Source organism: Molothrus aeneus, chromosome 8, assembly GCF_037042795.1.
Source record: "Molothrus aeneus isolate 106 chromosome 8, BPBGC_Maene_1.0, whole genome shotgun sequence".
Lineage (NCBI taxonomy): Eukaryota > Metazoa > Chordata > Aves > Passeriformes > Icteridae > Molothrus > Molothrus aeneus.
The window spans coordinates 29141010-29153773 of NC_089653.1; the positions used below are offsets into that span (position 1 = coordinate 29141010).

Consider the following 12764-nt stretch of genomic DNA (forward strand, 5'->3'; position numbering starts at 1 on the left):
AGCACAAACTAAGTTTGTTCTTGGGTTGTTTTTTTTTTTAATGCAATCATTGATGGCAGTTCTGTGAGTAACTTTTCTATGAAATCCTAGGACAAATTTCAGTCTGTAATATGTTGTTGCAAGTCCTGTTAGAATTTAATTCTCATGCCCATAAAGTGCACCTCTACAGAGAAAAAGAGTTTCTGTTTGTCAAGGACAGAAAGATGATCTTTAAGGATTCCTAGAGGATCTCCTGATCATGTAAAATCTCCATGGCAAACAGAAATAATCCCAAAGCTATTTTTTTGAAACCTCACTATTTTTGAGGAGGAGTTGCTTTTTTTGGATCTAACTGAGTAAATGACTAAAGTACTGAGATTCAAGAGGTTTTAATGGGTTAAGGGAACCCTTAGGTGAATTCCAGATTCTAATTTCAATTCTGTTTGAATTGTGTTCTTATTCACTTCAGATGCTTGCAGTATGGATCACTACTCTTTTTCTTCTCAATGCAGCCAGAGGTGAGACATATCATGAATAAAGTCTATAAAGAGTAAAAATGATGTGCAGCTTACACCAGGATATCTATATTCTAGAAAAAAACTGTTCATTGGAATGGATTTAACATAATTTTTCATTAGTATCACTGAGTCATGTCATGTCTTTCCCACATTTAACTCATTACTTTTTAATTCTGTAAAGGTTTTTGCAGCTAGTAAACAGAATGGAAATCAGAAAGGTATTTTTATATGCAAATTGACACTGAAATTCTTCCAGAACATTTCCTATCCTGAAATCACTCATGGTAGCTACAACCCTGGTAATGAGAGCCTAGGCACCCACTCTTCACAGTGCTATGCAGAGAACAAGAAAGTAGTCTTGGTCCAAAATACCTCTTCAATGACAGGAAAGAATGGACTTTTCAATAGCAATAAAAATTTATTGGGATTTCACAACCGATGTGCTATAACAGTGTGGAAGGATGACAATTAATGGCAACACCCGCATGTCATATTTGCACCATTACTGTATTAAAGGCACAATAGAAATTGTGAAACTGGTCCTTCAGGCACAGATCACACATCCTGAGGCTGTGCTTTGCTCTAGGCTTCCACTCAGATTCCACTTTATTGCTTCCACTAAAATCTTATGGTGATGAAAACAATAAGGGAGATGTTTAATGTCCATTGTGGAGCAAGCAGAAGTATCTATTTTAATGTTTTGGTTTCTTTTGGCTCCCTCATGAGCTGTTGCACAAGAAATAACAATTTAGATAATCCCTAGAGTTTAGGACTGATTTAAAGGACTACTCTGTGCTGACAGCAAAAGCTGATTTCTTCTTCCCTGGATCAAGATTTTATTGTCTTGTTCCAAGGGCTGTGTTAACAATATGTTGAACCAAACTTACCCTGAGCTCACCAGGCTGAGCTCCAGCCTCTGTTTGCAGCAGGAACCACTCCTGAAGTTCAAGTCCTTGCCTCAAACACCCGAGCAGAACTGAGCCCCTAAATGAAAAAAGCTCAGAAGTGCCATCCCAATCCAAATCAGGCTTGTTTGGCTTTCCTGGTGTAAACCCTCTCCTGCCAGCTTCGTATGCAGAACCTGTGACATTCCCAGAACGCAAATATCTCTTTCTTTGTGCACCCCAGGAAGGGAAGTTTGCTACCAAAGGCTTGGATGCTTTTCAGACAGCCCCCCATGGGCTGGGATCCCGGGGAGACAACTGGCAGGCTTGCCCAACTCTCCAGATGCTGTGAACACAAATTTCCTCCTCTACACCAGAGATAACATGGTGAAATACCAAGTAAGAAAATGCTTTGTTTTTAAATACTGACAGTGTACAATACATTCAATAAATTGTAGGGAGGGTTTCTTTTCTCACATATTTTGCTCATAAGACTGCTGGGAGAACCTCCAATTCTATATTCGACACATGATAATTTTCTTCCATCTTTTTTCCTTTTTCCTCATTTCAGCTCCCTGAGGAGCCAGGTATATTTACAACATACATTAATCACAGCCCTCTAACACAAGTTATTACAGGTAAAAGGCTCCAGAATTAAGGGGTTTTATATAAATGGCAGTCACAATCAGTGGAGGTGTTTATTAAGTCACTTCAGAACAAGCCCAACTCCTCCAGCTGAGGGCCTATGAGGTTTTAACAAATCAATCTTTCACCAAAGGTGAGATGTCTGCTAATTAGTGCAGGACATCCCCCTTCTTTTAGGTCAACAAAACCATAACAAAAAATATGTAAGGGCTAGTACTCAGAATTTCTTTTAAAGAAAATAATGTATTTTTTCTCAATACACATCAAAATACCTACAGCCTCTGAATTTGAAGCCTGGTGGGATTTCCCATCAAATATCAATGAAGCAATTAAGGTCTTATCTTCAAAGGAAAAAAGAAAGAAAAATAGGTATAGTTTCAAAGTCAACCACATAATACCTTTCAGAAGATGCTATCTTTGCATTTCTATTGCCAAGTTTGATAAAATCTTGTACTTACATGGCATGTTGTACCAGTATATCACAAAGCACTGCAGAAGATGCCAGTATCATTAATTCAATTAACCAGAGGCAGTGAAGCATTTGTTGAAGTGATTAATTGATTAAATGAAACTTGAAAGGGAGTTTAGGAATGAGGAATAAGACCCATCTTTTCCAGGTCTAGAACTATGCCTTAACCATTGGGGCACTCGGTCCTTCATCAACATGCACAGTGGGATGGAACAGTCACATCCTTGTTGTGTTTGTTGGTTGTTTGGTTCTCTTGGCACAGAAAATTTCAGCTACAATTCCTTCAACTATAAAAGCTTCGAATTTCCGAGCGCACAGGAAAACTCGTTTCATTATCCACGGCCACCTTGCTGGAGCAGATCTCCCCTGGATAACAAGCATCTGCAGGGTAGGTACAACTATTTTTAATAGTCATGTTGCTTGTATTTGAAATTCTAAATATCCACATCTGGCTTTAAATTCCCATGTAAAATTTGCACCTCTGTTCTCTTGTTAATTCAGGGAGCACAAAAGTCAGATTGAAGCCCAACATGACCACTGTCTTGTTCCTGGCTAGGAGTATAGTGCACTTCAGCCTGCTCCTTAATGCCCTTTTGCTGCATTCGCCTCCTCAGGGAAAGCTATAATAAATTGATTTTTCAATTCCTTGCCAATAATAAAGGGAGAAAAAAGAGTGAGTTTTCTCACCTCAGCAAAAGGTCACAATAAACGTGTCAGTTTGAGTGACACATTTGATCTAATAAAACCAAAAGGCTTTGTTCAGCAGATTGGTTTCATTCTACTCTGGCACATTCCAAAAATGAAATTATTTCAGAATAAAATACAAAATCAGAAAGTTCTATTGGTAGAAATGTCTAAATAGAATATTTTTGTTATAATCTATGAAATTCAGGGCTGAACAATTCAAGCACAAATTTGAGAATGCTTTTAGATGATTCAAGCATAAACATTTTGAAGGATAATGCTTGTACATATTTTGGTAACATGGGTACTGTCATTAAGAGAAGTTGGTACCTTAGAGCCAACCAAGGCATCTGGAATGGAAGAAGAGCTGAAGGAAGCTTGTGGGCGTCCTCTAATCACTGGTTCCACTCTGCCTCCTTGTGTTGATCTTCAGCATCAGTAGGAATTACTAGAGATGTGTCATCAGCGGTCACACAAACAAAACAAAATACAGTTTACAAGTGCCCTGCTACAGTTGTAATTAATGGCTGTTCCTGTCTCCTCGGTTCTTTTCCTGTTCTCCACCAGTTCATGTTTCACTCTGAAGATGTGAACTGCATTTTGACAGACTGGAGGGGTGGCTCCAGTGGTCTGTACATGGATGCCGTCAACAACGTCCGCGTTGTGGGGGCCGAGCTGGAGTACCTGGTGAACTTCCTCGAGGTAAAAAATATCCCTGGCACGTGCACAGTCCACATAAAGGTTGTGCTCAGAGTGGCACCTTTAGGTTTGACTCAATAGAGCCAGGAAGAACAAGAAGTACCCAGTAAAGCAGGTCCAAATGTTATTAAAGAAGGGCTTTAATCCCGCACAAATAAAAATACTTGCTTTAGCGTCATAATTGATTTTGAAAAACTAACATGAATTTTCAGCAGTTCAAAAGGTTTGAAAATCTGAAATGAAAAATTAAATCCCCTAGATTTAGTGTATTGGGATAAGAGGTAAATAGCCATGAACACCCTGAAAATGAAGAGGGGTGGGATGATTGGGGAATTGCTTCTCTTTAGGTAGAGATCCCATCACCCAGAACTGTGACTTTCCACCAGAACACTCATCTCCACTGCCCAGTGACCTGGCCATGTCCTGGCACTGCATAGGGACATGCTGCAGTGTCACTTGTATACCCACACTGCTTTCTTCTCCTTTCCATAAACCTTCACAGAAGGAGTATGGCTACTCTCCTGCCAACATCCATTTCATCGGCCACAGCCTTGGAGCACACGTTGCAGGGGAGGCAGGGAGAAGGAAGCCTGGCATTGGAAGAATAACAGGTACTGCAGCTATTCCAGCTGATAAAACTTTATATTTTCATGCAACTTAAAGAGAACTGAAGAATCATTTCTGCTTTATAAAAATACAATACAGAATGCAATGTGCTGCTCTGTCATAAATAACAGTGTCCAGCCAGCATGGTGGCACACAAGTCGTGACACAGTCACACATTGCTTTCTTCTAAAAACTCATTATTTTCTGCTTTCCTTCTCTCCCAGTCAGCTCTTTTCTCTGCATAGGCATTGCTTTGTCTAAGCCATGACTGAGCAGTCACATGAGCAGTTCAGGGAAACTGGAGTGAGAGCTGTGTCTCTTTATCTCCAAAGAGACCTCACTGACACTGAAGTGAAGGGATACCATTTTCAACCAAGATATTCTGGAAATAAAAATAGACTTCTTGCCAAATAAAAATTCATAAATAAATCTACGTGCTCAGAGTAACATATGAAGATTTCATATTTTTCAATAAAATGATTAAAAAATCCCAATAAACCAAACCTCTTATATCATTGTTCCCAAAAGTAAGCCGAGCAGCCATCACCATTTTACTGTGCTGCAATGCCTTCAGACAGATTTCTATTAAAATACCCTGCCTGTTTTTCCAGCTGTGGACCACAAAATGGATTTTTTTTATGTAAAGGCAGAAATGTAATCACATATATAGCATACATAACCTGTGTGTGGTGATATACAGAGAGTATTATTTACTCAATCAGATGTATCTCCATTCATTTAGGTTTGGATCCAGCTGGGCCCCTTTTCCAGTACACTCCCACAATGGTTAGGCTGGATCCTTCAGATGCAAAATTTGTTGATATAATTCACACTCATGCTGGTCACCTTTTCTTTGATTTTGGTAAGTTTTCATTGAAAGGCTGCCATCGGCACACAGGTTGGCTACAGAACACCTGGGATTGATCTGCCAGGATCCATTGTGCATTTCAGCTCCAGGGATTCTTCAGACTTGTGGCCACCTGGATTTTTACCCAAATGGTGGGAAGAAGATGCCAGGATGCAAGCAGCTTCGTGTGCCTCCTGCAACTCGGGATATCAACGACCTGATGAGAGGTAAATACATTTTAAAGAAGTAATACCTCATTATAAATTACAGGTAGAAACAAAGGCTAGGATAAGGTAAGACCTTTATATAGTTCAGATTTGGGATAGGAAGACAATACTCAAAAATGGAACATTTAAAGTTGCCTCTGAAATACCCTCCAATTTTCTTTTATACTAAACAAGACAAAATCTAGATGAAAACTTCAGTTAAAGCATGCAAAAATGTGCATCACAAGCTTTCTAAAAGCCTGCCACTGTGCTGACAGGCTGAACTCAGTGGGAATTCTTCATATGAAGGATTGGTAAAATTTCATCCATGGATAATTCAAAAATGAGTATTTTAAAATCTTGAGCTCTCCTTCTCCCTAGGAAGATATTACTCCCAATATTAGTGGGATTCATGCATGCCATCAAGCTTTAGTCTCTTCAAAGAGAACAGTCCAAGGTCAGAAATATAAAAGATGATAAAATGACTGCTCCATTAGTAGTTCTTCAAAGAAAATTGGCCCATTAATCAGAATTACCCTGGGATCCAGTACAATAGATCCACAAAATCCTGTCTTCTGATCCTAACCTACAGAAATGAGAACATCTATATTTCACAGCTAAATGGTTTGAAATCCCTACCACTAGTTAAATAATTTGCTTTCAAAAATGCTCTCCCTTAGAACTGGTCAAGAACTTAGTAACAAAGAAAACTGAAATCTGGCTGTGCTCAAAGTCACTTGGAACAAAAACACTTTCCAACTGGAATGCATAAAAATGTCTGCATTTAAATAAAAAAAAATAAATATTTTTCCAGAGACATTTCAAAAGGCTCTTTGCAATGTTTTGTCATGAAGGAGAAACTCAACTCTATTGAACACGAGCAGATGGAGTTGGTTGTTCAAGGAGCTCTTGAAAAATAGAGACAGCCTTAACTCCCTCTTCTTGGTTAAACCTTACTTTGTTTGGTAACCTCTCTATTGTTTGCTAATGTTTACATTTATGTAGTGCTTTTATGTATTAAGTGCTTTAGACATAATATTTAGTGACTTTTTCCCTACAGTTTTAGATGCAATAGAAAGACTATAGGTGTTAAGTGAATTTGCCACTAACATAAATTGAGCCAGCTGTAAGAGCTGAGGGTTTAAAAGCACAAACCTTTCTGAATTAAAGAAGGAGCTACTTCTTTAATTCAGAAAATTATGTTCAGAAAACATACTCAGGAAGCATTGATGATGCAGATTATTTCCAAGAAAAACAGACAACAAGGACTTTTCAAAGAGATTTTAGTGTGGGGTTTCTTTTCTTTTCTTATGGAAAGAACAATGTGTCAACTGGTCAACACCAGCTGGTCTATCTTTAAGATGCATGAACATTGCCATTGGGGGAAATTTTGATTTCACTACAACCTGTGCTAGTCTGCAACTACTTCAGTGCCTCCCAGACTTGCCCCTGACGTTTGGTGAGCCCCCACCACATGCTCAAGTGGAATAAAACCCATTTTTATACAAACAACCTAACTTGAGTATATGGATTATTGATATAGGAGAGACCTCGGAATCAAGGAAGATAACATTTCCTATAAGGGACATGTAAATATAACCCAAATAGCACTTCCTTTTTTCCTTACTGGCTACTTATAAATTTCAGTGTGATGGGGAAAAGTACTTGTTTCAAAGAGTTCTGACAAAACCAAAGACATGCTGCCAAATATCCTGCTTTTCAGAGGATTTTACAGAATTGCTATCAAATGACTTCAGATTTTATAGTGCTTAAAAACACCAAAAGCCACTGAATTCATAATAATTGCTAAAATTACTTTTAATTCTAGAAATTAGTGGAAACTGTGATTTTGCAGAATACCATGTTGTGATAACTGTAAGAAAAGGGAAACTACTTCATTGTAACTCCTGTATGCTTTACAAAAACTGCAGCTATAAAATATTCCAGTCTTTGAAATATCAAAGGGGAACACTCCCAAATGCTTCTTCTTTCACCTTGTGCATCTCCACCTCTGTTAAAAACTACCTCTTTCCAACAGAAAATAATATATGTAGGCATAAGTACACTGTCTTACTACAAAACCAAATAATGCACAATTTAAATGTCTTTTAATCATTGTTATTTCTTTTACCTGAGACATCACTATATGTGCAAGTGCTTTTGAGGAAAAGATACCCCAAGATGTTTCTTTGGCATGGACTTTATGTTAGTTTATTGCTTTAACCACTTTTTACCTGTTGGGTTTTTTGTTGGTTTGTTTTTTTCCCCAGCATACAGATCTTTTGGATGTGGACATAAAAGAAGTCTCAGGTATTATGCTGAGAGCATCATCACTCCAAATGGATTTGTTGGGTACCAGTGTGACACATATCGAGAGTTTGTGTTGGTAAGTGCCAGGTATGGATTTATCTGAGCCCTGCCCTTCTTCTTTTAATAATTCCTGGGACAACTTCTACACTTGGGATCATGGGATATGAGCCCAGGGGACATTCAGAACCAGATCATACCCAAAGCCAAGCAATTTCACAATGGAGAAGTGATAATGATAATTTTGCCTTTTTTCATCAAATGCACCAATAGCCGAAGGACTACAAATACCAGTTTGAACAGAACCTCCCACATATCAATACTGAACTACCTAAACACAGCAGAGCTATTTTTTCCCACTGCAATTAATCTGCTTTCATGCTTATCTTGTTTTACCTTCTTTTAATGGATGTCAAGGTCTTGATCTGATTGTCTGATCTGTGCAGGTAGATTGAATCCATTAAGGCTCTTCATGGGAATAAAGAGCTGACAGAACAAATCCCAAATGGAAAGCCCAACCTTCCTAAATTCCAGTATTCCTAAACATAAATATTTTTACCATATGGGTGAGATATTCAGCCAGACCCACTTGGAAATGTGGTTATCCATCCTATAACCAGCAGAAAACCTTCCAGTGGACCCTATGAAAGACGAATTTATTACCTGGACATAACAGATCAGATAGCAAGGCACAACACTCTTTATGGTATTTACTTATGGTCCCTGCAAGACCACAAGGAATTAGGCCAGATGTCCAACCTGTTTCTCTCTGATTTTCAACAAGATGAAATAACATGACTGACCACCTCAACTCCTTTTTCAACCACAATGATAAATACTGAAGATATGATCTGAACTGAGAAGCAAAGACCTACAAAAAACCCAAACAAACAAACAAACAAACAAACAAACAAACAACTAGGAAAAAGCTGAAATACCCTAGTTTTCTAAAATTCAAGAAGTAGGATTTAAATAGATGATGTCTTATAACACACATTTTTATTTTCCCCCCAGGGAGACTGCTTTCCATGTCCAGAAGAAGGATGCCCACTGATGGGTCATCATGCTGATAAGTTTTTACATAAAACTGAAAAAGAAGAGCAAAAGGTTTATTTAAACACAGGGCCCTCCCCTCCATATGCTCGTAAGTGCTCATTTTGTGGTGTATTCTAAAATGGCAAGGAATTATGTGTGAAAAAGGACCTTACACTTCTGCAGAGCTGCTGCAGTTAATGAGTTGCACTCAATAAAACATCCAGAATTTTAGGTGTTAGGAACATGCAGTACCAGCATTATTTGGGAAAGCTGAGATAATTGTAAAAACAGATCAAATGATGCTCACCCTTGGGTTAAACTTGGTTATTACATGATGACTTCAAAAATTCTATAAAGCTGAAATTGGGAGGAATTTTATGCTGGAAATGCATAGTTTCAAATTTTAAAATGTTGCATTGTTTTTATTGGCAAAATTTATAAAACTGGAGCATTTCAGGATATTTTTGCCAAGCTCATCAAGTCAAAATGGCAGGGAGCAATCAGAAATACAGTTTTAGTTGTGATTAATGTAGAAACAGCCACAGGACTGGGGAAATAGGAAAATTAATAAATGAACTGCAATTTGTCAGAGGTGTTTTTTGCTTACAAGCATGTTTGTGCAATCCTTTTCTCTCTCTTAGAGACACTGAAACATATAAGAAATTTAACCCTTAGGAAAGAAATCTCCTTACAACTGTAATCCATTTGATTTTGCTTCCCAAGGCTGGCGAAAGGAAATACATGTTAAAGTATGTGCAACAGAAACCATGAAGGGAAATATAGATGTAGCCTTGACTGGAACTAATGGCTTCAGAAAAAAATATACCATTGACAAGTAAGTTTAATGTGGCTGTTGGAGACATGGCTCTGTCACTGTTAGCACATGGAATGTACCCACAGCTTCTCTCACATGTGTCGCCTTGTTCTGTGTGGTCTGTGATTTATACTGGTAATAAAAGCAGCTGATAAGTGATGGAAGTTCCCTGTGCTGCAGACTGTGGTAAAAATCTGTTTGCTGGTCCCTCTTGCTCTGTATTTTCTTTTGTTTACTGAGGTTGATGTTAGCCCAGCAAAGTGGGCAAGAGCTCTGTGGCTGCTGCTGGACTCAAGCACGATTTGGTGATCTCTGAGAATACAAAGAGCTCAGAGATGTACAGTCATCCAATTATCCCCTCCTCTGGGGAATAGGTGAATAAGAAAGTTGCAGCTTGCCCATGAATTGTGCTGGAATGTGGGATTCCTGTCCACTCAGCCTGGCCTTTTCCAGTAAATGGGAATTTAAATTTCAATAAATAGATGCTGGTCAGCAACCCAGCTTCAATATTACAAAACCAACCTCCTCTGTGTTTGAACACAGCCTCATTACTGGTCTGTACCAGGAGTACCTTTGGTTATAAATACACCACTGCAGCAATAAACTCACAGATAATTTCAATGTTAATGTCACATTTGCAGTTTGTGTTTTGTTAGAGTGAACAGTGATAGCACAGAAGGCACAAATGTAAACTATAATTTTCAATTTCCTTCGTGGTTGAGAGCAACCAGAAACACTGAGAGAACTTTTTGACTTGGATTTATTTGAAGATAGATCTTACTTTTCAAAAGTAATGTATAGAATAAATCATGGTGATACTGACAAAGGCTGAGCTAAATGATAAGTGTTTTCATCCTGAAAGGCACAGGAATTTCAGCAAAACTATAAAAAAAGCTCATAAAATTCCAGCACTAGTATTCAAAGCCCCAACTCCCACGGCACCCCTCAGCTCATCTCCCTTATTCCCTATAGTCAAGTTTTCTTTTCCCCCTCATTTGTGTAGAACATTGAGCATCACTTCTGTGGTTTTCTTTTGGCAGGGGAACTTTCAAACCAGGCAACACATACTTGAACTACATTGATACAGAAATTTCTGGGAACATTTCAAAAGTTGAGTTTCTCTGGAAAAAGCAAATAGGTCATGCAGACAGAGGCTGCATGGGAGCTGAAGAAGTCAGAATAATATCGGGGGAAAACGGGAATATGTAAGTACATAATCTAATGATGTAAATGTAGAAGTTTTTCTCCTAAATAGCATTTTCATGTGCCCAGCTCTCCACGGCACATAGCACAGCGAAACAGCTCTGCAGGGTTCAGCCCTGTCCCTGCCTGGGCAGGGTGCTTCATGCTGACTCCAGCCCGAGCCAATGGGCCTGGCAGCCACTGCCATCTGCAGGACTTTAGATACACTTTTGGAAAATACCTCTTGTTTAGTTTTAACCAAAATTAATCCAGTTTATGCATCCACCTTGATGGATTCTTTGCTTCTTTTCTGCCAAGGTCAGGATTAAATCGCTAGATGGTATTTCTTGTTTGGACTCAGATGTTTATTCATTCTTATCTATGTTACAATCTCACAAGCTGTGAGTTCTACAGTACTTTAACAAGGTAAAAAATGGCAGAGTAGCTCTCCCTACAAGGTATTTCAAGGATAAACTGTCCAATTAAGAAATTACACCTAAATTATTTTTAACAATAACCAATCACCCATGGCCCACAATATGAACTTTACTATCCAATTACACAAAACCACCCAAATCCATGGACAAGAAGAAGGACCAACCTCTGCCCCAAAACCTCCATCTTGCTTTATATATATATTACTATGTTCTAAAACCTTAAACTCTTAAGTTTTCCACCATGTGACATTACACACTTCTATTCAAACTACACACCCACAATCCCAGTTCTATCATTCCATTCTGGAAGCCTTCTCCATGGCCTCAGGTCAAATATAGTGTTCTTTTGGGAGTCAGTGCCTCTCAGGCACAGAAAGTCTAAAATTCTCAGCATCCAGGGTTCCAACACATCCCACTCTGTCATGTAAACCAAAGTGTGGTAAGTGGGAGAAATGGAGGGAGCAATTCCCTTCAAAAGCACACTCCTATTCCAAATGAAAATGCTAAGGGAGCCTGATCAAAAAGGCAAACACATCCTAAAGTTAATAATTAGTCGAGAACTAGTAAGTCTTAAAAAAAAAAATTGATAACACACTCTATGTTCTCAGTCTACTGGAACGTATGCTTTGGCCTAACATGAAATAAACCCAGGGTTTGTATTAATTATGTTGGCTAGCTGCCTTGAAAATGTCCCATTTTACTGACAAGTGTTTCCTTTAACTCTCTCCCCTTGCCAGGTCTGTGTTCTGTGGGTGTGGAACTGTGCAGCCCAGCATGTGGCAAGCCCTGGCTCTTTGCTGACGGCCAGGAATGCCCAACCCTCACCAGCTGCAGGAGGACCCTGCAGGCAACAACAAAGGGTTAACGAGGCTCCTTCAACAGACTTTGAGTCCAGCCCTCTATGAAAGCTCAATTTCCAAGTTAGTGCTGTCACCTTTTCTCCATGCAGGGCAGCTACACTCCTGTGAACTATGGTTACAATGACAGAAAACACATATGTTACTAATAACCAGCTGGACTCTTTTCTATACCTGAAACAGGCATCTCCTTATCAAAACTGTATTGTACTACTGAGGAACTTGAATTTTCTGGAAGCCTTCAACAAGAAACTATTTTCTCTTTGCCAGTGAAACTGAATTTTCCACCTCTACTTTGCCTTTGTGAAAATGCTGAAGTCAGACTTGAGCTACATCATTTGGGTTAGCACTGCCACTCCAAATTTGTCAGCACTTTGATTGTACTGGTCAGCAAAACCAGACCACTAAGAGCTATCATCATCAGCCAAAATAAGCTAAAGTTCCTTTGTTTCAACACAGGCAACCCACAAAAATTATTTCATTTTTTAATTACCAGCTGCTGTCTGAGGCACACAACAGATTTCTGCCTCTGATGTGAGGTTTATCATTTGGGTGCAGAAATGGAGTGTATCAATCACATTGGGCAATTCTGTGG

The 12764-nt window shown here is 38.9% G+C and overlaps 1 protein-coding gene across 1 annotated transcript; it reads left to right on the forward strand.

Annotated features, from left to right (window-relative positions):
* The first annotated feature begins 448 nt into the window (after positions 1–448).
* LOC136559778 (pancreatic lipase-related protein 2-like) lies at positions 449–12217 on the forward strand. Its single transcript, XM_066555168.1, is given in 12 exon segments — positions 449–497; positions 1626–1780; positions 2758–2883; positions 3747–3881; positions 4381–4489; positions 5227–5346; positions 5436–5558; positions 7808–7923; positions 8859–8988; positions 9603–9714; positions 10734–10902; positions 12050–12217. Coding segments are annotated over 12 exon segments (1512 nt in total).
* Positions 12218–12764: the final 547 nt, after the last annotated feature.